The sequence below is a fragment of the Vanellus vanellus genome, assembly GCF_965231255.1.
Source record: "Vanellus vanellus genome assembly, chromosome: 13".
NCBI classification, from domain to species: domain Eukaryota; kingdom Metazoa; phylum Chordata; class Aves; order Charadriiformes; family Charadriidae; genus Vanellus; species Vanellus vanellus.
In genome coordinates, this window is record NC_138918.1 from 16707784 (window position 1) to 16735002 (window position 27219).

Sequence of the window (27219 nt, forward strand, 5' to 3'; positions counted from 1 at the left end):
AGTTGGTGCCACAGAAGTCTGAATTTTGAAATGTCATTTTAATGCATATTCCTCTATGGTTTTATCGGTAAATACAATGTGGGGAGAGGGGGAATTACATGTCCTTTGAAATTAATATTCCCAAATAACCAGGAACATACTGATTATCCTATTTTAGTTCTGTCAAGCAGAATTTACAAAAATACTGATTTCCATTCATTCATGAAATGACTGTTTTCATAATATACTAACACTTATGAAATAGAAAACTAAAAATTAACTATATAAACAAATAACAACTTAGTTATTAGTTATTGTCATTTACTGAGTTGACAATGATAAGCATGAAAGATTATTTTCAGTAGCCATTAAGAAATCCGTATGACTCAGAGCCAAATTACAAGCTGCTTTTACTGAAGAAGCTTCTGCTGGTATTTTCTCTTTGTTTCCTTTGCATGACACTTGGCTATTTCTTCTATCGTGTAACACCAGCAGTCATAGATAAATTGGTTCAACCATGCATATAGTGAGTAAGGTTGTAGTGTTTGGACCAAATGGAGGTCATAAACAATTTTAATTTATAATGATGCTATCACATGTAGTCAGTTATGCTCAAAAATCACTATTTAGGTGGTTTTATAATTCATACCAGCAATAGCAGCACATGTTTTTCTTAGCTCTGCCAGGATGTTACATGTAGCTTATGCTTGTGCAAGGTCTTTAACTTGTGCCTCTCACCAGTAAAATTATGTCTGATTTTGACACTTCTTTAACCACACCAATTTCATTTCTTGTCATAAATTGTCTCTACTTAACTTCCCAGTGCCCAATGTAAGACACAAGGGGTTTTCTCGTATGCTCTGCCTCTCTTCTAGCCCTTGTGCTACTCTGTTGTATTTCCTCTGAGCAGTGCACAGATCGCAGTCCGGGGGCTGGTGGCTGGGGAGGGATGAAGGGCCTCACAGTGCCGTTCTGCTTTTATAGTGGTTGTGGTGTAAGAGAAAGATCCAAAAGTATTATTGAAACAACGTTTGTGGGGGGAAAAAGGTGGTATGTTTTGTTAAACCAAACAATATAACTGAAAAAAGATAGGTGCTTTCAGAAACAGTGTTTCTTCAGGTCTGAAAAAGAAGAACCAAAACCAAAATGTTGGAAAAATTAGTTCTGTGTCCATGCCATCCAACTAGATAATTGGCAAATAAAAAGTCTTTGTTAGATATAAAATACAAAAGGATATTAGTAGGAGGAAGTGGTCATTAGCTCTTTTGCATAGCCAGAGGCTTTCCTTTAGCTATGAGTATTTCTGGCCAGTAGTACCTTTAATAGGCATGAGTAGTCTTTTGCCACTTTATTTCTCCATAATTTGCTGTTGTGACGCTCCATGTTCTTGATAACGCTGTTGATGCATTTTCCCAGCAGGGGGTTGTGGGAGGGGGATTCAGCATCACTGAAACAATGCAATGTGTTGAATGTTCTTCGCTATTCTATTACTATGCAAGTGTTAAGTCACAGGCATAGACTATGTTTTTACATGCAGACTAATGAAATCCTAGACCTAAAACAAACAGAAGGATGATCCAGATTTCTAGTAGAGTATAGAAGTAACGGATCAAGAGGTTTCCTGTGATTAAACTTGACTTGGCTTCTTCAGGTAAGATTGAGGGAAAGTTCTGATTAGTTGTTTCCTGTGTAATGGTGAAAGTATAAAAAACGGGCGAGAAATCAGTTAGTTATATCTCTGCACAAAATGACATTACTGGTCCGTTTCATTGTGCAGTTATTTTGTAACGTTCTGCGGTGTGGTGCCTGTATGCTACTGGAGTACTGCTTGAGGAAGCTTAAGTGGAAGCACATTTAACAGCAGTAAAATACAGCTTTTGCATTCATGTTAGTCAAATACCTAGCCTGTCTTATGGAAATGTGGCCGATTTATAGAATAACTTACTTCCATAGGAGAATAACTTGCTTTGCTCACTGGAGCTGTCAGGACTCAAAGCAGTTCAGTGTCCAAACGTTTTGAGTTCAGACGCAAGGTCAGTTCTTGAAGAAAAGAATTTATTTAGTGTAGTATGTAAGCTTATGTCTAGTTTTAGCCACTCAGTCTTGTATCTTTCATGAAAAAATTGCATGCATATTTTCAAGTGTTTTGTTGACCTTGGATGTAAATACAGGGGTTTGATTGCATTGTGAATTCGTAGATAAGCCTGTGAGAATGAATAAATACTTCTAGAAGTAGGTATGTATGTGTTTGCGTTTTTTGAATATTGTTGTCGTGAATATAATCTAGTACATTGTAAGATATACGGAAACTGCTTATCAAGACTTCCATGTGAAAAGCAATTTGCCAGTAAGGGTGAAAGAATACACAGTGAAATGGGAAATAGGAAAGATCTATTCCCTAATTGTTGTTACTCGTTTTAAGTGTGCACAGGCATGTGCCTATGCATGCACTGCACAGGCAGAGTGAGCTGCTTATAGGAGCTTGGGACTACCATTTTTTTCTTTTTCTTTTTTAAAAGGTAGCTAGGCACTTCCATTGGAATATTTGCTAACAATACTCTGGAAAGATTTTCAATAACTGAATGCATGGATCTCTCTTTCTCCTTCCTCCTCCTGTCCCCCCAAATCTTCAGGTGGTGTTTATTTCCTCCATGTCTGGAAGAGAAAACAGGAGGCTTTAAAGCAGCTACACTGCTTTGATTAGATTCCTTACACCAACAGAACAAGGAGAAGTACTTGATGTAAACCATCACACAAAATGCTGCTTTGCTAGGTCAGCCTAGTGCCGTATTGAAACACATACGGAGAGAGGTTTAACAGACCAGTGGTCTTATGAATATTTTTCTCCTTATGGTAAATTTTACTCTAAGCTCGTGTGATGAAGGTTGCTCAAGAAGATTAGTGAGAATCTGATTTTAATGGCTCTGTATTTATGTAAGTGTATTGCCAATCCCTGGGGCACAAAAAATAAGAGGTGAAACACTGAAGCAATCACAAATTTAGCAATAAGTGTGGGGTTAGGGACAGTTTGTAAGCTTAAAAGTGTTGTTTTTCAAGTTTTACTTTACAAGTATGAAAATTGGATTCTGTCTGTCCAGAGTTTCATATGATGGTTTGTGATGAGATTCTGGAGGTTAACGTTCATAGAAAAACATCAGTTCTTTTAAAATTTGTGGTACAATAATGATAATATAAGTACTGAGTGTTGAAATTGGCCACTGATTCCCTGGTAATCATTTGTGACCTCATCTGCATGACCTTCTCTCTGGGACTGGGAAATCCTTACAAAAGAGGATACCAAGTTGTGTAGAGCTGTTAAAACCTTTTTTTTTTTTTTTTAAACTAGGTATGTACCTTAAGAAACAAATGCCTGAATGTAGCACTGTGTGACTTGGATAAGCTGACACAGAAGTGTGCTGTTACAGTTGAGGTCTAGATCCAGATTTCCAGAATCTTATGTCACTGACATAGTTCTTCCTTCTCCCGAGTAGAGTTGAGATGCTAGGATCCAAGGAGAGGCCCAAATAGGATGCTGCAGCAAAGAGAAAGTATATGTTCTTTTTCAGGTTTGTTTACATTTCTGCTGCCCTCTTAACCGTGCATGTCCGTGTAATAGGAGAGTCTGTTCATGGGCTGATTGTGTTGGTTCTGCAGACAAGTCTTATGCCTTTTGGCCAGCTGACCAACTGCCAGTTGGCTAAAAGCCTATTTGCCTTTACCTTAAAAAGGTAAAAGGTATAAATAAAGCATATTACAGAAGCTGTCCTAATGTTACAAATGGTATATATAGTTTGAAAAAAAACACCAAACAAATAAAAAAACAAACCACCCCCATCTTGCATGAAAACGAACCCTACTTGTATGAGGACTTAGTGTGTGGACCTTTTCGAATGAGTAGGAATTCGTAATTAAATTTGAAATTTTAAATTCAGTTTTCAGCTTGTAATAGCTTTTTTTAAAATTTGAAATCTGATCGTATCTCATGGATTCCTTGAAAAATGTTAGTTCTGGGTCACGTTTTTTCTTCTCCTACTTCTTAGTGCAATACCAAGATAAATAGAAGAAAGTGTCTTTTTTTAAACACGGATTTATCAATGCTAATATGTTTTGTTGCTATGAAAACTCAGTTATCAACATTAAACATTTGTTCAGTCATTTGTTTATCAGTGGCAGTTTGTTAGTAGTTATAAGTAGAATTCCATCTGCCAGTTAAACTATATTATAAATCAATATAGAAATTAGCAGCTCCTAGTTTTTGGGGGTGGGGAGAGGTGTCTTTCCTAATGAATATATGAACTTAATTGCACAGAAATGCATCTCTAGACGATGGTTGGGGGGGATCTCAGGTATACTGCACACAAGTATGCCAATCAGGCGAAAACAGGCACACATTGTGATTATCTCAGTTTTCAAACCTGGAAGAGACAAGAATGTGTTGCTAAATGAGAGAGGCAGTATGTCATGCTCACTGAGATAAAAACAGAAGCTGCCAGACACTTTGGCTTTATTCTGTGAATTCTTTGCTTCAGAACTCCCCTATCTTTTCTTCATGCTCATTCTCCCTCGCATTCTCATTCTTTCTCTTTCTCTCACTGCTGTCTCGATCTCTCTCTTATTGTTCTCTCCCTCCTTTCCCGTCTTTGATGCACGTACGTTGTCACATTTCATTGACTCTCCCCTCTTCTCTGTTCTTACACTTACGCCTAGTGGTGCTTTAGCCAGAGCTTGCAGCCTCTCCGGCGAGTTTTAGTCATGTGTGAAGCTCAGTTTGATCGAGCGCTCCTTTTCTGCCTTTTCACTCTTGCAAAAGATTAAAAGGTGGCGTCACATCGCTCCCCTGCTCTTTCCCGCAGGAGGGACTTAAAAGGGACAACAAAAACTAATCACTTTCAATAAGCGTTTTCTTGCAAAAAAGGGACTTAGCGGTGCAATTTGAGGCTGGTGGTGAGGACTGGGAAGGCTAGAGGATGCTTCATACTGCTAACAAGGGAAGGAAGCCTTCAACTGAGGCAGGTAAGAAGTGCCTGAATCTGAATGTTTTATGGAGTGGCTTGGTCAGAGCGGTAGATTTCCAGCGTTTTGTAACTGAGGCGAGCAACTGCAGCAAGAGGCAGCATCGGTGTTGTATCAGATTCCTTTTGTTTAAGATGTAAAGTATGTGCTATAAATTGAATTACAAATGGGTTCGTGGAGGTGCTGTATTCAGACCGAATGATTGTTTCCCCCCCTTTTCTCTGTGTATCAAAAAAAAACGGAGAACGAGCTTTTGTGAAAGCTGGACTTCGCTTAAGGTTAAATTCAGTGCTTAAATCTCAGTATAAGAAAAGCTTTTGAGTCTTATAACCCTTGAGGAGCTTGGCATTCTGCAGTTTGGTTGCAAGAGCTGAACTAAAAATTAATTGTACTTATTTACTATTTATTTGGTAAGGTGAAATCTAGCATTGAGTTTAGGTCTAGGTGAATATGGTTTGTTTGCCTGGCATTTCATCGGCTGAATAGCTATACCCTTTTAGACGTACTGTAAAACCTATTTCGTGTTTATGTTTTGTAAATTGAGATTAAGTGGCATCCTGAATGAAATACGTGACTAAAACTCATAAACTGCATCTGTGTTTAGTAAAGCAATCACCAAATTAGAATAATGGATTTATGTCAGTTGTCAAATGGAGTTAACTCTGAAAGTGCTGTCCACGAGTGCACTTGGATTACAATAAAGGGCTTTCTGTTTAACAGTTATTGAGAGGAGCTAATTTATCAGGCAAAGCCTATGAACTTAAGTCTTATGACAATATAAAATTACATAGCTTAAAGTGTTTGTGGTTTGATGAAATGTGCCCTTTTATTCTCCATAAAAATACATTGAGGCTCTACAGGGATTCTAAAGGCAGAAATAATGTTAATTACTTTTAAAATGTTACATGCCGATAATTGCTTTTTATTCACTACTGGAACGTTTAGCTATTGGGACTCCAGTTTCTGGTCTTCACCAGCTTTGGTGCCTTCTTTTCTCTCCCTACATTTCTGCGCTTATATTGTACAGTTGCTCTCTGTATAAGCAAACTAAGACTGTAAATAGGAGGAAATGATTGTGAGCAGCAGTGATGTTCTGAATTTCATTGTCATGCTCGAAAGTGAACAAGCAGTCAAGGATAGTTAGACCATTATTAGGGATTTAAAGGAAAGCAAATAATATTGCAGTGATCAGAGGTATTTGTAAAAGTAGAGTACTAATTAACTGGCTCTGAAAGCAGGGCTATGAAAAGCTAACTTTATAAGCTGTCATAGAGTATAAACGTTGTTTGATAGGCAGATTTTAGCATTGCAGACCTACAAATGAGCATACCGCAGATAGGAATTAATATGTTTACTGGAGAACTTTTGTCTTTATGCAAGTTTACCCCAATGACTCAATCCTGCCTGCAGACTTGGGAAGGCGCAGCGCTGGGAGCTGGCAGAATTCAGTGGCAGTGCTTTCTGTGTACATTTGCAGTAGCTGATTTTACAAGATAGGCAGTGACAAGCCACCAACGCTGCTGAATGGGATCAAGCCCCCAGGGAAGCCTAGTCTCCCATCAGTGTAGAGGGACTTCACACGTTACTACTTTATCTTCAGTGGTAGTTAATCATATGTATTCATCCTCATACAAAGGGACAGATTATTTTTTTTTTTTTTTCTGAGGCCTTAAAATCAGACAAAAGAACTTGGAAATGTTTCACTGATTTGGAGTGGACATTTTTACTTCTAACTATAGTTTTGCTGAACTTGTGTATTATTTGGCATTGCAATCGCCATTACAGCTCTCTTTCATCTTTCAAAATGTTCCTATACGTTCTTCCAAGCTCTTTTTGTGCATCAGGTCTGTTTAAGTGCATGTTGGATCAAGCTGAAATTAAGAGTAACTTATCTGACAGAAGTGGAAGTCCTAGATGTAATGTGGTATTTTAAATGATATTTTGTGACTTAAATAAAGAATGTCTAAGTGTAAATGGTAGATGACTTTTGATATGAATTAGTCATAAAAAATTTGTTCCTTATGAAATGGCAGAAAACTAGGAGGTTGAAGATGAGCTAACTTGATCTGTTGGAGACTAGAATGCAGGATCTGAATTGCAGACCATTTATCTCTCCTTTTGACAGTTGCTAACTCTGCCCTACTCGATGTTAAATGGGTGATTAATAGAAATAGCAGCATTTTACTGATGTTCCAGTAGATGTTGCTGGAGAGCAAAGTAAAGATTACTTCCTAGAGGAAAAGAAATGCAATGAGATTACAAAAGCTAAAGAAAAATCTCAAGGCGGATGGTTATACAGGTTGTTGGTAGTTTAATAATTTGAGATAAATAATTTTTTACCACATCATCCCATGTTCTATTCAGTCTGAAAATTTGAAGAGGTACATGTGCTGAAATGAGGCAACTGTATGCCTTTTTTAAGGTTTTGAGTTTTTACTTGCCACTTCTAACATTTTATCACTAGTATTAACATTGTTTCACATGAATATTTTCTCAGAGGAAGGACTGAAAGAGTATCCCTAGAAGTTTGGTGTTGTTTTTTTTTTAAATACATTCACGAAATACAAATATTTAATTGTAAATTAAGAAATGAAATGCATACACCTCAAAATTAGAATTCCAATGCAGTGAAGTTGCTTTCCTGTGAGAACAGTAAGAGCTTACAAGATCAACACATAACATGATTAAAAGCAAGAAACCACCCTCTTTCTTAATTTGTATGTTATTTTTTTTTATTTGTACATTTTTTTTAAGCTGTAAACAATTGTGAGTTACCATCATCTTAAATGCTTAAATTCTGAGAGAAATCCTATGAGGAGTCTCTGATCAATAAATTGTAGAGTAACCAATGGCAAATGAGTGGATAGAAAACTGTGATGTCCTATGCTAAAACTACTGTTTTATTAATTAATGTGATAACGTGATAAAGCAGTCCCAAAGGAGTGGAGGATTCTAGTATACAGGCGCTAACTGATGCAATTTCAGGCAACCACTGACCTCTATCTGTGGGTATATTTATTTTTGGAGATGATCATCAACCGTAACTGATTTCAAATTCAAAGCAGTAATGTGTGTTGTGTTGTTTTTTTAGTCCTAGCTTTTCACGTAAAGTGGGATAAAAGGCAAAACTTAGGCTAGTCATAATAAAAATGTGATCTCTCTGCATTCAGCTGGTTTGTAGCTTAAATAAAAAAAAAACCAAAACAAAAACAAGAATTAGTTGAAGACTTTTTAGAGAAGAGATTTCAGTTTTCACTGAATTATATAATACCTTGGAGCATGGCTTTGTTTAGTTTGTACTTACTGTGTAAGAAAATTTCAGCTTCTGCTTATAACTGGAAAAAAAATGCAGGTAGAAAAATGTGTGGCAGATCTCTACAGTCATCTCCCATATCATTTGCGTTGTACGTTATTTATTGTAGTTTGGGTTTAGTATTTTTGTGGGTTTTTGAAGATGTGTGTGCCAAAATTTCTTTAATCTGACAAGCTTTAGGTTGATGGGTTTTTTTCACCGTACAGATTTTCTATTTCCAGTGGGGGTTTTCCTTAATGTTCTGCTTCTTTAATTTATTGTTCAATTTGTACATGCATACAACTGTGTACATACTAATGTAATTCCTTAACCTTCAGAAAACCGGTTGCATATTTTATATGCGGAAAAAATGAAATCTTCCTGCGTTTCATGGGTATGATTTAGGAAACGCCAATGCTGTATATATTTATTCAATAGTCACATGTAGTTTTTTTGTGGGATTTTTTGCTCAAGCTTAGAAGTTCCTAGGGCTTCAGAGACAATTAGCGATTGGTATTGAACATTGTGCATCTCAGCTGGGCATGGCCAAAAGTCCACGAGCACTTTTACATTTTTGCAGTTCTGTCATTCAGAAAAATAAGCCTTACTGTTACCAGTGAGAGAATATTACCAGAATTATGTTCTTGCACCTTCCCTACTTCAGTTTACTTTCAGACTTGTCAGTTCAATGAAATGGTATGTAATTTAGTTTAAAAGATCGTAATATGTCATCAGTTTCTAAAGAGAATTCCCTGTTGAAAACATTGGCAAATTCAGTTTAAAGGCTTATGACACAATATAGCCCTAAGGAATAAACTTTTATCTTCGTATTTCTCAGTTCTCAAAGTCATGAAGAGAAAAGCAAGCATACTTATATAGTGGAATTCTATTTATGAGTACACTATGAAAAGCTCAGAATAGCTGAATAGGGTAAATAATTTTGGCCACAATTGAGTCTAGTGCCACATTTCCCAGTAGCAGCAATATTGTATTTCTAGGTTTGTCTATGGATGCTTATGTACATAAAAACAAACACATGAATCTGAATCTATGTATTTTAATTTAAGTCCATTTCAAATTTAAAAATACATACCTGGTCTCACGTTATTGGAATACAGGAGGAATGGATGTCCAGGAGGTTGCAGTAAGTTATTGAAATACAAAGCTGTGATGTGTACATAGGAAAACATACTGCAGACAATAGTAATTTAATGACTCCTCTGGGAAGCTTGTTTCAAATGTATCCATATAGTTTGTCACTCTGATAGTTTCATTAAAATTTCATATAAGGTGAATAAAAATCATTAAAAAAATAAAAATAGGATTTGGCAATGAAGTTATGTTAAGGATGTTACCTCTAAAGGAAAAGATATGGATGTGTATATTTTCCTCATTTATGCTGAAGTAACTCCTGAGTAAGTTGAAGTAGTAGATGTAGGTTCTTTTTTAGCTGTATTGTGTAAAATATATTTAGCTAATACGGTTCTTGCTCTTTATGCATGCAGTTTTTGAAAGATAGAGTTCAGTGGCTACCTATAGCTTATAGTGATTTGATAAAATTCAACCTGTAGCTCATAGCTGATTCCAAATCAAATAAAATTTGTATTGTTATCACATGCAGTATGATTATAACAGTGTAAAACATTGCATTAAAAAGCTTTATCTCCTCACTCACCAAATTAAAAAAAAAAAAAGCTAAAAAGCTTTTTAGCTAAAGCTTCTTGAAGTAGGACATTAGGACATTATTTTCAGATCATTCTCCTACATATATTTTCGTCTATGAGATTCCAGAGGATAAAGTCATATAACAGTATATTGTAAGTGTTCCTTCTCTATAAAACATTAACAATATTAGAAACCCCCTTGTATATTTTCTGGGCATTTTGATATGAAACTTAATACAAAGTAATTTCAGTTGGAAAATGTGCCTTTAAAATTTCACATGTTCATTTTGTGTATATCTGTGGTAACGTTTTCTGGTATACTTGACCACACAGTATTACCAAGTGATGGCTCATAACAGTGTCAGCTATCCTAACGTTGTTATGGAGGAACGTAGTCTTTTCTGTTCCCCTCGTTTCTCTTTATTATTGGATTAATGTCTATTTTGAATAGGTTTTAGTTGACAAATTCAACTCCTTCAGCCCTTTTTGTTTGGTCTAAATGTCAAACCCAACACAGGCTTTTTACAGGTTTTTTCCCCGGCAGCAAATTGGAGACAAGGAAGCTGCTGCAAGATATTATCATTTGGTGGGGGGAAGAAGTGTTGATACTGAGTTGAGAGAGACCGGTCTTCTCGCCCTACATACAATAACGCCTATTTTTCAATAACTTGGAGCCTCTGGTTTTGTGGGCACTCCCTCCCTGGCAGGTATTCGTGCTTACATGAAACCTGGATTATCTCAATATTTATATTGATAGTCGTATTTAACTCTGTACATAACAAATGAAGCAAGCTGTGTTGTGTTTGGGTTGGAAGGACACAGAGAGGAAAGGGAAAAAAATAGCGAGAGATTTTTCATGTCTAGAAAACACAGGAAAGAAACTATTTCTAAGAACAATTTGTGATTAGAGTAAAAGCTGTAACATGAAATACTGCATACAGATTTCTCTAAAGTCAATCTATTGTGGTGACATTGCTCTAGTATGTGTACATGCACATAAATAATGTATATGTGCTACAGATATATACATACAGTCTCTAGAGGTCAGTAGAATGTAAGGAATGGGCAGATGTTCAGTTTGCTAATATGAGACTTCAAGATGCGGCATACCAATTGTTGCTACCTAAAAAAGATGAATATGTTTCTAATGAAATTTGGAAGTGAAGTAATTAATCAGAGTTAACAAAGAGCTGAATGAAAGAGAATTATGTCTGTCTTGTTGTGGAAATGAGTGTAAATTATTTGTTTTGGGCAAATTCCTGATAAATGCTCATTTATGTTCTGAGCAACTTGACAGAAATCCAAACCATGATTATTGTATTATAGTTCATTATATTGCATCTCCTTACTACCTTTTCTGAGAGGATTTTTTAGAATGATGGAAATAAAAATTGAAATGGTCTTTTGAGACAGCATATGTCAAATACTAAGCAAATCAGGACTACAGTGCAGGCAACACATTTTCTTTTCATGTTTAACCCAGGTAGCCTTGGCCAGCCTTAACAAATTAATTGTTTTATCCTTGTTCACCACCTTCTAAAATTAAACCTTCTGAATGAACTGATCACTTACAGTTAAAGGTTCTATTTTCTTTTTAAAAACTATTTTGATAGTTTCTTATTACAAACTGGAAGTTTGTTTTTTTTTTTTTTTTAATGTTCCATGACTGGATTTTGTTTTGTTTTGTTTTCAGGGAAACTAAGCAGAGGTAGAGCTTTTATTTCTGAAGCAGTTGATTCCAATACTAATTTATGCTGCAAGTGCAAAGGAGTTTTGTGTTTCTAGTGGTGTTTCATAGATCTGACATCAAAGTTTACAACAACCATAATTCTGTGGTAAGGAATAGTTGAGAAAGGTAGGAAGGGGTATTGTAGATGAAGTGTGAGTTGACACTGCTACGGTCCTTTCAAGAGATCTGTCTGCATTAGAGCAGGCGAGCAGGGTGTGTGGGGTTTTTAATGTATTCTTTATTTGTATGATTCACAATTACTCTGGTTTGGATGCAAAATTTTTAATTATATATTGAAAAAAAAATCAGTGTAGACTGTTCTGAACAATAAAAGTATGTCAGCAAGCTGAATGAAAAAGTAGATGTTTTAATAGGTTTACTGCTTCTGGAACATACACGAGTACATTGTTTTCTGTTTCCATCCTTTCTGGACGAGAATGGTAAACTGGTTCATTACATTATGGACCTGATTTTTTTAGTCAATATCAGACCGAAAAGATACTGGAATCTAAGTCCACTGTAGTGAACACAGAAATAATAAGCTTTATTAATTGGATGGCATTGCACTAGCAAAAATTCAGTTATGTGTTGATTCACAGAGGTGATTCCACGCTGGCACTTGCTGGGTGTGTTTGGTTTCAGTACTGTCTAGATTGTGGGGTTCTATTTCTTTGTTTTTACTAACTTCCTATTTTTCCTTATGTTTGTAAAAAAAACATCTGAAAAGAAAACAAAACACTTCTAAAACTTACTCATGTTCACCAACAACTGATCAAATGTTTCTCACCTTTAGTCGAAGCAGAAAACACAATAGTTCTTGAAAAGTGGAACTGGGTAGTATGTATCCATAGCACACACATTATTGCTCAATTTGATAATCGATTGTGCTGCAACATAGGTCCTTTTAAGGCATACTTGTGTGGGAAAATGTACTAATGTAGCTTTAGCACTCTCTTTACGCCACTATGGTTACACATGGCTTTTAGTATCTTTGAAGATGCTTGCAGTTGCTGCCTACCTACACTACCTAAACTCGAAAAAAAAAAAAAAAAAAGATTCTAAAGTCAGGCTGTGTTTCAGTGACGCATGTATATTGTCGTATAAACAAAGTAGGCTGTTAAATTTATCCATTTATACGAGTCCTTAGAAATGACTGGTTTGCATGCTCTCTGTTTTTCTCTTCAAAAAGGCTATTCGTGTGCCATTTGATGTCTTCTGTTCATGTTGTAGTTATGTTTTGTATTGTAAAATATTGATCGGACAGTTCCTGTCCTAGAATTAGTTAGGTCATCAATTCCCTTTTTACTTGGCTTTTAGTTACTTCTGTTAGTTGGCCTGGAAGCTCTGCTTCAAAAATCTCTGTGATGTCCCTAGATACTCTGGAAGGCATCTTTCAAAATAGTGTATGGAAGAGTGAGCTAAACAGAGCTAATTGTTGCAGGAATCATTCTGTTTTTCTTCCCCCACTGTTCTTTGAGTGTTACTGAAAACTGTCTTGAAGCATTAGGTGGACAAAGCAAAGAAAATGTGGAAGTGGAGCCCAAACTGCAGTTTAGCTACTTTTGGAGGAGCGGGAACGCTATCAGCTCTAAATTTTCATTAAATATATGCTTTTAACATAAACTGTGGAGGTAATGAAAGACATGCTTACATTCAATATTAATATGTTCTGATAAATAGTGAATATGTGTGGTCCTTGTTGAAGTCTGGTGGCTCTCCACATAAACAGTACCGGGAAGTTTGAAGATCAGCATGGTTCTGGTACGTGAAGTTGCGGTATCTGAATATATGAAAACATCACCTTAAAAAAGAAGATTGGATAATGTGTCTGCTTGAAAGAGATCTAGGTGCAATGCCTTTGCATGGCTAAACATAACTCTCTGATTCTCCATTTCTTGGCTTCCTGGCGACAGACATGCTGAGATGGGATGCTGCTGAGAAGGCAGGAGACTTGTGGAAAAGCCTGTGTTTTCAGTCCATTGCAGAGAAACATACAGTCAATTGGGTGTTAAACCCTGGCATTCCTGTCCGTGCCTCCTTCCTATTTTTCAGGGAGCTGGCAAGGGTTGGTTTTTTTTTTTTTTGGTGAGCTGATGAGTTCCCACTCAAAGGAAATACCTCACTGAAGTATGGGACAAGATGACATTTTTAGAAAGCGAGCTAGGGTAAACTCAGTTTCCCTTGGACACTCTGCTGGATTCTGGGAGGGACTTACTAGGCAATTAATATCTGGAGAACCGCTATCTTGGGGTATACCTGTTTGTTTTCTGTTTTAAGCAGAAAGAAGCTAGTATGGCCCCTCAGCATTTTAAGTTGTGGTCTTAAATACAGAGTTATTTCATGTTCTGGAATTAACGCTGAAGAGCCTGATCTCACAGTTTATATAACACTGAAGACCAAGTGAAGTTGATATAAGCAAAAGAGGAGTAATACCTCTGTAAACGGATATTTATTAAAGTTCAAAAATGGCAAAGTTGTCAGAGCTGTTGAAAACAAATGGTGAAGAATCTGTTTCCTCAGTTTGAAATGAATGTAGGCTTTTGGGTTTAGTTGTTTTATGTCCGTATATTTTTAGTTTGCTTACCTGTTGTGCTTATGCGATTATGAGCTCTCGGGCACGGAATAATTATAACAGCAGTGGTCCATACTTTTAGATACAGTGGCTGTTGTCTGCCTCACTGAGAACTCTATGAAAGTTTGTGGGGCAAAAACTCAGTCTCAGAATTATCACTTCTAAAAAGTGCATTGGGATTTTTTTCCCCGTCAGAAATGTAAACAAAAGAAGGGGGGGTGGGGGTGGGGGCTAGATCCAGCAGTGCTTGTGGTGGGTATCTAAGTGAGGCATATTTTTGGTTTCAGGAATGTAAGGAGTGGGTTTGTTCTTCTATGGCCTGTTCTTTATGTCCCCAGTCAGTTACACAAGAGACTGAGGAATACCTGGATACAGCAAAAATATAGGTAATAAGATTCTGTCTTAAAACAACCTAAGAAAGTATTCATCATGTTCACCTTTCAAAAATATGTTTTAAAAAAAGCGTTTTTAAAGAATAGTTAAGATAACAGTGGGCAGAGTAAGTAGTAAGTATGTATTTTACACCCTACACACTTCAAGGCATGCTACTGGAGAATAATGGGTTCTTTTGAATCTACAGCCTAGTAGACAGTCCATTTATAGGTAATCATAATATTGATAAATTGTCTGTGTGATTATCTGTTATTGTGGAGAACTTGTTTTCATGACTCAATTGGTCTTCTAGTTCTGTGTTCATTGTTTTATTTCTTTGTGATGAGAGGTGTATGCTTAGAAAACAGGACAAAAGTGCTCGCCTTCTGAAACAAACACCACAGAACTCTGAGAGAATTATGTGCGAACTTGAGTAACCATGACATTTGGATGGAAGAAATCTGAAATGACAGTAATAACCACTATCACTGTAAAATTACAAATTATTTCAATTTAAGTAGTTTCATTTTTCTACACACATTTTAAAGTCTGTCACCATAAGCTGCTGACTTCATCTCAAATGCATTCTGCAGTCTTGACAGTTGTTGTGGATTTGTTAATACTAAATCAGTAATTGCTGGCTTTGAAGAGGGATCCAGCATCTTCAGCAAGAGCTTATTAAACTGTAAAATATGGATTGCCTTTACCCTAATGGCCTCTGAATCCTATTACCATCCCATTAGAGAGTGGGGGATTTTATTAATTCTGTTGTTGTTTCCAGTGGGCAGCGAGTACAATGGGGAAGGGCAGGGGTTAATGCAATTCCTCTCCTGTAATAGTGTAACAGGGAGTCCTTTATCATTCAATGGCAGTCCTTTCCTTCATGCAGGGAGAGTGGCTTCAACCAGACACACCCCCAACCCCCCAAAAACATCCAAAACCCCCTTGAGATTTCCTTCATTACCTCCACTTTGTAAACAGAATAGAAATGAATAAGTTGATAAATAAGCAAGTGCCAAGTAGGATGCAGTCTAGAAAGGTTTTCAATTGCTATCATTATGCCAAGAGGTATATTCAAATACCACTTCAGTCAAGATCATTATATTTTTAATTATTTAATTGCATTGATACCATATTATTCTGATTGGTTTCCAAAAACATGAAAGCACCTTATTCCTTTCTTCATCAATGTACAATGTGAAAAGTGTAAACCGAAATGTAAAACAAAGGCAGAGGAAAAACAGTGGTGTAAGTGGTAAGAATGAAACTTTTATACATGGGATGGTAGTTGCTTATTTTGATCTGTATAAACTACCTCCAGTAATAGTACGTCTTACTAGAGGAATGATTTCTTAAAAGTTCGCAGTAGAAAGGAATGTGAAGCATTAATACTTATTAGGTGGGGTTAGAAAAAGTCACGTATAGAGGTTATGTCTGATTTCAGCAGGGAAAGAAGCCAGTATGTAACTTTTTCAGCACATGGTATTAATTTTTTTTTTCCCCAAGTGTTTCATGGAGATTTATTTGATAGCGAAATTCCAAATGCTAGAGGCAACTTACTTCTGATTTCAGAACAGGATCAAAAGGGGGAAGATTTCAAACAGATATTGCAAGGTAAGTTGAGAGGGACTTGTCAGTGTAACTTTTCAGATAAACAATATCTGATATACTGATGTGCATAACATATTGAGTTGGGATTAATCTGATTCATTAAATGCTTCTAGCTAACCTTACCTTTATTTATTTAATTAAGAAATCAGAAAATACTTGTAAGAATTGGAGTCTTCGTAGCTCGTTTTTCTTTGTTTTCTTCAACACTTGTGTTTGGTTCTACCACAGTGTTGACTATAAATACAACGGTTCACTTTATTATTGCATGTGAGTAATAAGGGCTAGAGAAGAACCTGATAGAAGTGGACTGCTTTTTCTTAAAGTGCAATCAGTAATAGTCAGATGAGTAGCTTTTTACATCCTACCTGAATTTATTTATGCCTCCTGCGTGTTTGATAACAGAATCCAAGAAAGCAAAAGAGAGAGATCTTTACAGAAGCACTTGAGATTGAGTGCTCTATAAATATCAATTAATTTATCTTTGCAGTATTCCCTCGTTTAAGTTTGTGGGGCCTTGCAGTTGTTACTCGCATGCTTGCTCACACGTGGACAGGTACTTAGATCTGTTTTCTGTCACTGGAAATACTTAGACTTGGAGAAAAGGGATTGGGTAGCTCTTTGTCTTTCTGCATGCATTACTTCCCAGAATGGAATATCACAATTGCTCATCCTTTCTGTGAATGTTGGAAAGAGAAAGCCCGAATTCATATGCTGTAAGAATTGCACCTAGATAATCTGCTCACTTAAAATCTAAAATCAGGAACCAGTAACCCAGTTTCTTCATTGTGGAATAGATAGGTTGTCTTCTCTTCTATAAAAGTAGTGAAATTTAAATGCCTTACAGTATGTTATACAAGTAGGTCAGTGTTATAGCTGGAACCAAATCAACCGATTTGCCAGCAAACTATTTTCCCTGCTGAAGCCACCCTCTTCTTGATTTACATTGGGTAGAGTCTCTATGTCTCAGCAGGTCAAAGTCTAGTTGCGTTAAGTGCTAAACAAATATGTGGGAAGGTATGTCCATGTATTGTTGAGTTAATAATCTAATTATAACCTAATTACATAAATATGTAGTATCTGAATATTTTACAGGTTTTCTTCTAGCTTATGAGCAATTTGAAACAAGAGATTACTAACAGAATGTGCTTACTTTAGAAAATGAATTTGTTCTTCTAAATCTCAGAATTAATCTTTGTTCTAATCAGTAAGACCTAGTTGGTAATGATAGAATGAGAGAGTATATATTACATTTCTTTATTTGAATTTTGCATTAATTTCAGAATATTGCTACATCCTTTCAGAGCATACTTAGTAGAACAAAAATTCAGTAGCAGTATTGGTTGAGTTCGTAATTAATTTTATACTGTCAAGTATACAAATGATGAAGGTCAATAAACAAGGTTTGGCAATACAAGTGTTGTGAAAAAAAATTCATTTTAATGACAAAATTGTAATGAAGGGCAACGTTACAGGACTTTTGCTCACAGTTTTGTGTGAACAAAGGAGATGTGCATGATGACCATCACAAGGGTAAGGAGGGTTTGATTCTGCTTTGTGCAGGTGCAAAGCGTAGTGCATGCACAAGAGTATAAGTGGAGTGAAACATGACCATTTGAAGACTAAATTTTTTTCAGGCATGTAATGAGCAGTAAATATATAAATTATCTAATTGATGTTATCTTTGGACCTTTCAGCCTTACTCCATTTGGTTAATGCTATTTTGTGTATCTAATGGTGTGGTTCAGCCACTTGTGACGTATCAGTATCCTAATACGGTTTGATTAGTTTATACGGTACAGCCAAGTTTTAATTTGAAACCCTTATTTCATAGAATCATAGAATAGTTTGGGTTGGAAGAGACCTTTAAAGGTCATCTAATCCAACCCACCTGTAGTGAGCAAGAACAGAGCTCAGAGCCTCGTCCAACCTGGCCTTGAACATCTCCAGGGATGGGGCGTCTGCCACCTCTTTGGGCAACCCATGCCAGTGTTTCACGAACCTCATTATAAAAAAAATTCTTCCGTATGCCTAGTGTAAATCTACCTTCTTTTAATTTAAAACCACTACCCCTTGTCCTATTGCTACGGGACCTGCTAAAAAGTCTCTCCCATCTTTCTTATTAAGCCCCTTTTAAGTACCAAAAGGCTGCAATAAGGTCTCCCCGGAGCATTCTCTTCTCTAGTCTGAAAAACCCCAACTCTCTCAGCCTGTCTACATAGCAGAGGTGCTCCAGCCCTCTGATCATTTTTGTCACCCTCCTCTGGACCTGCTTCAACAGGTCCACGTCTTTCCTATCTTGGAGCCCCCAGAGCTGGACACAGTACTCCAGGTGGGGTCTCCCCAGAGCAGAGTAGAGGGGCAGAATCACCTCCCTTGCCCTTCTGGCCATGCTTCTTTAGATGCAGCCCAGGATGTAGTTGTCTTTCTTGGCTGCCATGTGCACATTGTTGGCTTGTATCCAGCTTTTCACCCACCAGGACCCCTAAGGCCGCCTTGGCAGGTCTGCTCTCAATCCCTTCATCCCCCAGCCTGTATTGATAATGGGGGTTTCCCTGGCCCAGGTGGAGGACCCTGCACTTGGCCTTGTTGAAGCTCACGAGGTTCACACGGGCCCACTTCTTGAGCTTGTCCAGGTCTGTGGATGGCATCCCGTCCCTCAGGCGTGTCAGCTGTACCACTCAGCTTGATGTCATCTGCAGACTTGCTGAGGGTGCACTCAATCCCACTGTCTTATGTCATTGATGAAGATATTAAACAGTACTGGTCCCAGTACAGACCCCTGAGGGACATCACCTGTCACCAAGCTCGATCTGGACATTGAGCCATTGACTACCACCCTCGGGATGTGACCGTCCAACCAATTCCTCATCCACTGAACAGTCTACCTATCAAAGCCATATCTCTTCAATTCAGAGAGAAGGATGTTGTGTCAGAGGCCCTAAATTGTACTGGGTTGTGTTTTGTAGTGCTACAGCTTGTTAGGAATATAGCTAGTAGAAGGCCTTTTGTACAGGATGCTTATCATTACAACTTTTCTGTTTCAAACCTACACTACTGTATTTTTGTTTATATGCTTTTAAACTGCTGTTTTAGAATTTACTATAAACTGGAAAGTGCTGGTATGGATTTATGCGTTTGGGGTTTTGTTGGGTTTTTTAAAATGTGAGTTTTATTTTCATTTAAATACATTGTGATTAAACTTCAACTGATTTTTTAAAAACGCTTTAAAACAATTACATTTTCTCAGTTCGCTTTTTCCGTTGGAAAGCTGACCTTGTACATTAAGTAGCAACATTAATCTGCCATCAAGATCATATTGTTTAAACATTTGACATATGCCAGAGGAGGTAGGGGGAGAAACAACAAGAAAGTAAAACGTTTGTGCCAAAGAGCTGCATTTTACATTGACAAATAACATTGGTCTCTTATCCCAAATGTGATTATAAGAGAGCCAAACCTAATAAAGTATGCACTATTTTCATTTTAATCTGTAAAACAAAAATGCAGTGCTTAGGGGAGACAGGGTAGGCGGAAGTAGCTAAACATAGAGGTAAAGAATTGCATAGTCATAAATGAAATAACTTTCATGCAGGTTTAGAGGTCAGTTGTTAAACCCTAGGCTAATAACTTAGGAGAAAGGTTTCAGTCTAGTTTCTATAATGTAGTAAAGTAAAATAGTGTATCTGACTATTGAAGAGCATCGATTCTACTTAGTAATTGTTCTTTTGGATTGAAATTTGATTCTCTCTGGACTCAGTAACACTTTTATTTTACTTTAATTCAGCTCCAAAGGAAGACTGAAGTATAAAAAAGTAGTCTGGTCTTTTCAAGCCCAAAAAAATTTTGACTGCTGGAAGGAGCTTTCTACAGCTAACGTTATTTTTCTGTATACTTCTGTCACTAAACAGTTCTTTAATTCAAATGGCAAAAAATGTCTTTCCAGATGCGGTTTCAGTTGTGCGGGTCTGAATGAAGAATCGAAAACTAAAATGTATGAATGCTCTGCATAGAGGACTTTAAGCTGCAGCATCCGTTTATATTTAAAGAGCTGGATTATGCTCTTTTGTGTGTACTTGGTTGAGTAATTTAGTCTGCGTAGGACGTTTAAGCTAAGCAAGATGATCTGATCTGTTCTTGTTTGGATCACAGGTTTTGTGTTGGTCACATCTGAAATAACTTCCTTAAGAAAAACTAATTTGGGAAGGGTAGAGCCTTGTTACGGGAAGGCAAGTAACCTGAAAGGTTGAGCTTAATGTCTAAAAATAACTGTAAATTAATTAATTCTTTCTTGCAATTTTCTGATACTGGCATACCACATGGGGGAAAAGCCAAGAAGCTAATTGAGTCAGGATTAGCTTTGTTCTAACTGTAATCCAGCAGATAGTTCTGTTATTTTTCTGAAAACGTCTGCTGAGCGACTGTCGGGAGGCCCAGCAGTTTGAAAGGCGTCATTTGCCTCCTACCTCCCACCCCGCATTGTTTTCAGCAGCAGGAACTGCAGTTTCAAATGCATCGGTTAAAGAGTCCATCCTGAAAAGTTCAAGAGAGATCTTCCAGGGGTGTTTATTTGAAATGCAGACATTTTGAGGGCAGAAAATAACCTGTCCATATATAATTTTATTATTAAATAAGAAGTGGTGATTAGTTCTTGAGATGTTTTTGTGTGCTGGTGACCAGCTAAGCATCCTTTCACAGCGATGTGTGAATTGTAGTCCTGCTGATTTCAAGTTAGCGGAACAGTGCAATTGGAGCTTTCAGATAATTAAGGCTGGCATGGCAAAGGACAACGGTCTCTGTTCATATTTTTCCATGTCAAACTCCAATAAGCTGCAACAGGATACCACATTTTTTATTATGGGAACTTTAGGGTTGTTGCCTTTACCAGCCATACCTATCCCAAGTGCAACGTGCTATATTTCTTGCTGAAATGTTTGCACGAGCTTGCATAAGCAGTGAGTCTTTTTCGACCTCACTAGTGGAATCGGTATTACTCATGATGATCTGAATTAATTTAATGTTGTGAAATGCAATAGGCTTTTTGCTAAGTAGGAATGATTTCTATGCAATCTTGGCATTGTATTTCAAACCTGTACTAAACTGCAGTTGTTGTACAATGTGTTTGCAATACCTGTATATTAAACTACAGCTATCTAGGTATCAATAATTTTGTGTGGTGGCACATGTGGAGTTTTTCAATACTAATTCCTTCCCTGCCTTCTGATGAAAAAAGAACCTTTCCTCTACATTTAACAAAAAGCTTATCTGCATCCGAATGTCTGCTTTTTGAATTAAAACATTCAGTTTAATTTGTGAATGAATTTGTACCCTGGTTGCTCTGGCATTGGTGAGAGATGCAAATGACACTGATTGAAGCAAGTATCTGATTGAAATGGAAGATTTGAATGCCCTAGACACGTACGACTGTAGAAGACAGGCGTTGCATATAGCTTTTCTACGATTGATGCCGACATTGTGACCATCAGAATGCAGGAAGTAGAAGAGTCACTCTCGGTTCCCCCACCCTCTGCTGTCATCTTTCTCCTTGCTCCCCCAAAATATCTTAAGCAGAAGCACTGCTGCAGCTAATACATCACTGTAACCCAATATTCTAATATATTCCATTTACTTCCTTAAGAAAAATGTCAGCACAGGTATATATTAATCACTTAAAAAATTATTCTGTGTGTACATGGAGAGAGTAGTACATGCAAATAAGAAACCAGATTTATAAAATGAGAACTGAGAGAATTGGTGTTTTCTTTTCACATTGAAGTATCCTAATTCAGAGTGATTATCCCACTCAGCACTATATGGAGTTAAATCCCTCTTTCGCTGCTTGCAATATAGCATTTTCATTCTTCATTGAAATTTCAAATGCATCTTTCAACTAGTACAGAATTAGTTTGTCCTGCTGTGTGGCTGTGCATTGGGATAATATACAGTCTATTTTCCCCCTCTCTCCTGTTTGCTGACTACAAAAGAACATAATGTATCAGTGGCTGGTTTGATACCACAAAAAAGACGACCTGCAGTTGTACTGGCACTACAATAAATGTGACGGGAAGGTGCTCTTTGCTTATTGTCTTCACCTGCATGGCTTAGTAGTAGTTTCTTCCAGTATGCGTTGTCACTGCTGTCTTTGTGGTACCTGGCCTTCAGGAGATGCTCCCGTGCTGCACTGGCTTTTTACAGAAAGGCTAGTTTAAAAGTTCGGAGCAGTACTGCAGTCACTGCAATACATTTCCTTTTCGTTTGTATTGCTGCCAGTCTTTGTGTGGCTATGTTGTGTGTGAGATTACTGATATAATCCTGAGAAAAGGTGTCTTTTGTCTCCTTGACACGGGCGAGGAGGGGGGGTGGGGGGGGTGAGGGTGAGAAAAAAGCAAACAAAACCAAACCCCAAAGATGGGCATTGTTATGCTGGGCAGCAGAACTATGCATTTCTGCATCTTGTGGTTGTAGAAAAGCTTCATCACCTGAATCTAAGATCTAAAGGGATCTGAAAATCTCTGGATTTTTTTTTTTCTCAAACTTTGTTTTCATGTGGGTTGTCTTTCTTTCCTCCTATGCTTAGGCAACACTTTCACATGTATCCAGCTACTAACTGTAGGACCTTGCTTTTTTTGTGTAAGTAAAGTGGATTTCACCTTGAAATGGTAAACTCATTAGCTATTTTGTTTGCCTATTTAGGAAAGTGTATGCTTCTAAGTTTTTGGTTTTGTTTTTTTTTTTTTTTTTTTTTTATTCAACTTCTTTAACATCAAATTAGCAAAAATAAAAGGTATATTAAAATCATTAGAGAGAGTGAGTTCCTGCTTTTACGTGAGCTCAATTTTCTCCTGTGCTAAGTCTCCTGAGATCTGTAGACAGTCAGTGCCAAGATAACATTGGCACCATTTTCTTATTGCCATGGTGATCTTCAGCTCTGCTGAATACTCAAGGGAGACTATGGTATTTTAAAGCAAGTAGAATTTTGGTAATTAAAAAGGCTGGAAGGAATAATCTTTCTAAATTTTGCCAGCTTGGGTAAATAAGTATAATGAATTATGTCTGAATAGAAAAGTTATTAGTCTGCTTTACTTGATTAGCACAGAATAATAGTCAGCTAAAAAGACACTGGGAGTCGGGGGGGGGGCATGTTGCATCTCCAGAGTACCATCAGCATTCAGAGTCTCTGCACTGAGGTCTTCAGAAATTTCCCCCCTGCGAGCGATGAGGAGCAGCCGGGGCTGCCCTGCCTGCAGACAGGCTGCCCTCCTGGGAGGGAGAGTGACCAGAGCGGGCTGCCGCCCCGCTCCTCTCCCCTGCCGCCTGTGCCACGAGGTCGGGCAGGAACACCTTCCACAAGATTTTCCAGTTAAGGCTATTGCTTGAAAGTTGAACTCCTCCTTTCTATGCTGTTTTATCAAATACAAATTTTGTACATTACTGAAGGCAGTGAATGTTTGAGACTTTCCACCATTTTCTCTGCAGTGGCCTAGTTTTCCGCTCTGTGTGGTTAGAGCGTGAGTCAGCACTTGGGGTTGTTTCATGGTGTTCTCAGATATTCCCTCTGCTTTTTTTTTGGTGTCCTTTCTCTTTTTATGACCTTTTCAAGCATACCCATCAGTGCACAAAGGCAGTGTAAAGTATGCTGACAGGAAGGATAGTGAGACACCTGCTATGCTAATATGTTTGGGGTTGTTTGTTTTGGGGTTTTTTTTAAGTTATGAAAACTTTGTACTCAAATGATTTCAAACTGTTATTTCAGGTCAAATTTAGCCCTTCAGTCACAGTAGCTATTTTTGCAGAGCTGTGTATTGTCTTTAAAGTTTGGGTAAAATACACTTTTGGCAAGCAAATAAATATTTAAAATGAAACTTAAATTGTTTTGTATTAAAATTCTTGGATATTTTGCCAAAAAATAGAAATGATTGCGTCAATTTGTTTTAATTGCCTCTATCCGTATGCATTGGCTCGTTGTTACCCATCATAAGTTATCTGCTAATACTGCTTGTGATATGGGGGCAGGGGGCATTTCTAAATACTTCTTTCATTAACAGATGAAATGTCAGTTTGTTAAGTTGCAAAGTAGAAAAAGCAAGTGGTGTTTTCCTTCAATGTACAGGTTAATCAAGTCACATCTGAAAGCCCCCTATTATGCTTATTAAGTGTTAAAAGAGATTTCAGTCTATTTTGTATGTTAAAAAGCTATTTCCTTCTCAGGCCAGATTTTAAGGCTTGCTGAAGCAGAGCTCCCACTGCCCTGGTGACTTCAGAAACTCATAGATGCGGTTACTTCAGCACAGGATCAGTGTGCGTACCCCTTTTTGTAGTAGTTAGTTTAAAAACTTTAGCTGATCCTAGACTATTCGTAGCCTATTACTTCCTTCAGTGATCTTCGTATGGGAGCTCTGGAACAGCGTCGCTACTGTGGAAGCAAAGGTTTGGCAGCTTTGCATGCTCTCCAGCACAGTCAGCTAATGAAGAAAAATATTGCCTTTCTGGGGGGAATACAAAGCAGGTGTTGTGCATGTGTACATACACCCACCCTTTATCCCCCAGTTCATCTGGAATCCTCCTGATTCGCCTTGGACGCTACTGCCTGATCCTGTTCTGTGCCAATATGTGTAACAACACAATTTCACTTTTGGAGAGGTAGGTGGATTTGGACAGCTCAGTATCAATTCCTGAGGACACAGAGTAACTTTCCCCAAATGGTTCAGTCTCTAATTAGTGGGCACAGCGCCTTGCCAAGAAATGTATTTCTGGCAGAGCTCCACTTTCACTGGGTGGGTCAGGATTTTTCTGATCGTTATTACTGTACTTCATATGTGATTGATTTTCTTCAACTGGATGTAACCCTCTAGGTTTTTGTTGTGTTTTTTTTTTTTTTCATGTTAGTGTAAGTGAAATTAATCTTTGGTGGAGTAATCTTTTAAAATTTGTTTGTTTTCTGGGTTTATTGTTTTGTTTCGTTTTGTTTTTTTTTTAATGTATTTTAAAATGTTTTAATGAAAGCCTCTGTTTAGGTAGTTTAGAAGCATGCCATTTTCTCTAGTTATTTGCATTACTTTTTTATTCTTTAAAGACCACAGTCCAACCATGCTCTAAATTTCCCTTCCGTTAAAAAGGGTAAACCTGTTACCTGGCTCTGAGCAAGGATTACGGTAAATAAATAAGCAAAAGTCTCTGTCTAGTTATTTTTAGCTTAACTATACGTCTTTTCTTCTTTTTTCAGTTCAAGATGAGATGAGAACTGCAAATAGCCTAAATTAGTCTGTAGCATTTATATCTTGTTAAGTTTCCTGCTTTGGAAAATATGCAGGAAAATGATTATACGTGGTATTCATCTAGAGGCTGATGAGTTTGTTATAATTATGAAGGTAGATGTAATGAGACGAAAACATCTCTTTCTTTAGGCTCTCTGAGGAATTCCTTCTCTCCATATTGCTGTTGGGTTAACTGTTTTCTAACCAAAGAGTTCTTCAGCATTCACTTCTGATATTTTGGGGAGTTTCCTCAATGACTGTGTAGGAGACTGATTGGCAGCTCTGGCATTAGCATTTATAGGTGATAACTAATTAAATTCTACATGCACATGGGTGGATAATAAAGACCCTTTCGCATCTCATTTATTAAGACAAATCTCCAGTGTAATTATCATTTTACCATTATTTAGCGTGCTTAATAACTCTTCTTTGTCTGTTGAGTAATTTTCTGGTTCCTTCTAAAATATAGACTGAACTGAGAAACATCTCAACTCTTCAGCTTGTACAAAGTTACAATTAAATATTTTTAGTTTTGGTTTATGCTTTCTTGGATCTTTCAGAAAGTAAATTTTTGGGTTTTCTGCTTGAAGTTTTTCAAATAATTTGGAAATTCCTAGACTGTCTTCAAATATTTTATAGGCAGTACGAAGCGTTTAGCTGAGGAAACTGAAAAATAAACATGGGTTCAATTTATCACTTCCTATACAGGGAATAGCGTTAGCCAGGAATCTGTGAGAATGAGACTATGAATATTTGCTATCTGATAATGAATGCTGAGAGAGTTTCCTTGATATCGGTGTGAGAGCAAATTAGAAATTGCTCTTTTTTTTTGTTTTGATGGTGATAATTTTTGTTTATATGGTATTTATTTTTTTAAAGCTCCCACATTCTTTATTACTTCTCACTGTGATTGAGTATTCATTTTGCCAATTGATACTGTATGCAACCGTGAATCTTAAATTCTTTTAGGATTGCTCTCAAGTACAATATCAAGCAGTTTAACTTTTAGACCTTGAATTGCTGCTGTTCTGTCCGCAAAGTCCTCCCTTTCCCAGAGGATTCTGTCTGTACATTTTTTCTATGTGCATTTATTTACGTGTTAGTAATGTGTATGTTTATATACAATTGTCCAAATGTAGTCTGTGCAAGTGCTTATGTTTGAGAATCTGGAGAGATTGCACTGAGACTGATGAAAGCTTTCCATCACTGTGGTTGATTAAGTTGAAATGTTTTTATGATAGGGTTTGCATATATATGTATACACACATATATTTTCTATAAATTAGGGAGATGTAGTCATACCTACACTTTCATTAATCTTTGATGCAGTTAGATTTTTGCAGTTTCCACCTGCCTGTGTTTTTATTTTCCTGTTTTCATTTTTTTTCCCCGTGCTGCTTCTCAAGTCTTTTCATTCAATCTCAGCTGCTTTCTTATTTTTTATTTTCTGGGCATCCACAATTTAAAGTACAGCAGAACAGATATTATTCCTTTCTGTCTCATGACTATTGTTACTGTAGCCTCACAAAGGTTTGGTTAACTTTTATGTGGTGATACCCATTTCTAAAGGAACACAGAGTCTGGAGATATCTTTCTGCTATTCTTTTGTACATCTCTACTGTACCTGTACAAGTGGTAATTTTTGGAGTCTCATACATTGACTATTTCGGTATGAACTTTTATAACAGCAGAAGTGTCACCCACGATTGCAGAATGAATCTCTCTTTGTCTGATGT

The 27219-nt window shown here is 37.2% G+C and overlaps 1 protein-coding gene across 6 annotated transcripts in view; it reads left to right on the forward strand.

Annotated features, from left to right (window-relative positions):
• Nucleotides 1-27219, forward strand: part of TENM2 (teneurin transmembrane protein 2) — a gene marked incomplete at its 5' end in the record, with an annotated part of 543931 nt that overhangs the window by 157513 nt on the left and 359199 nt on the right. For 2 of the 6 annotated variants that reach the window (XM_082489865.1, XM_082489866.1), the window contains one exon: nucleotides 4947-4992. The exons of the other annotated variants lie outside the window; for them this stretch is intronic. In XM_082489865.1, the coding sequence (XP_082345991.1) occupies nucleotides 4947-4992 (46 nt within the window). Of the gene's footprint in view, nucleotides 1-4946; nucleotides 4993-27219 lie in introns of those variants that run through there. 6 annotated transcript variants of the gene reach the window in all.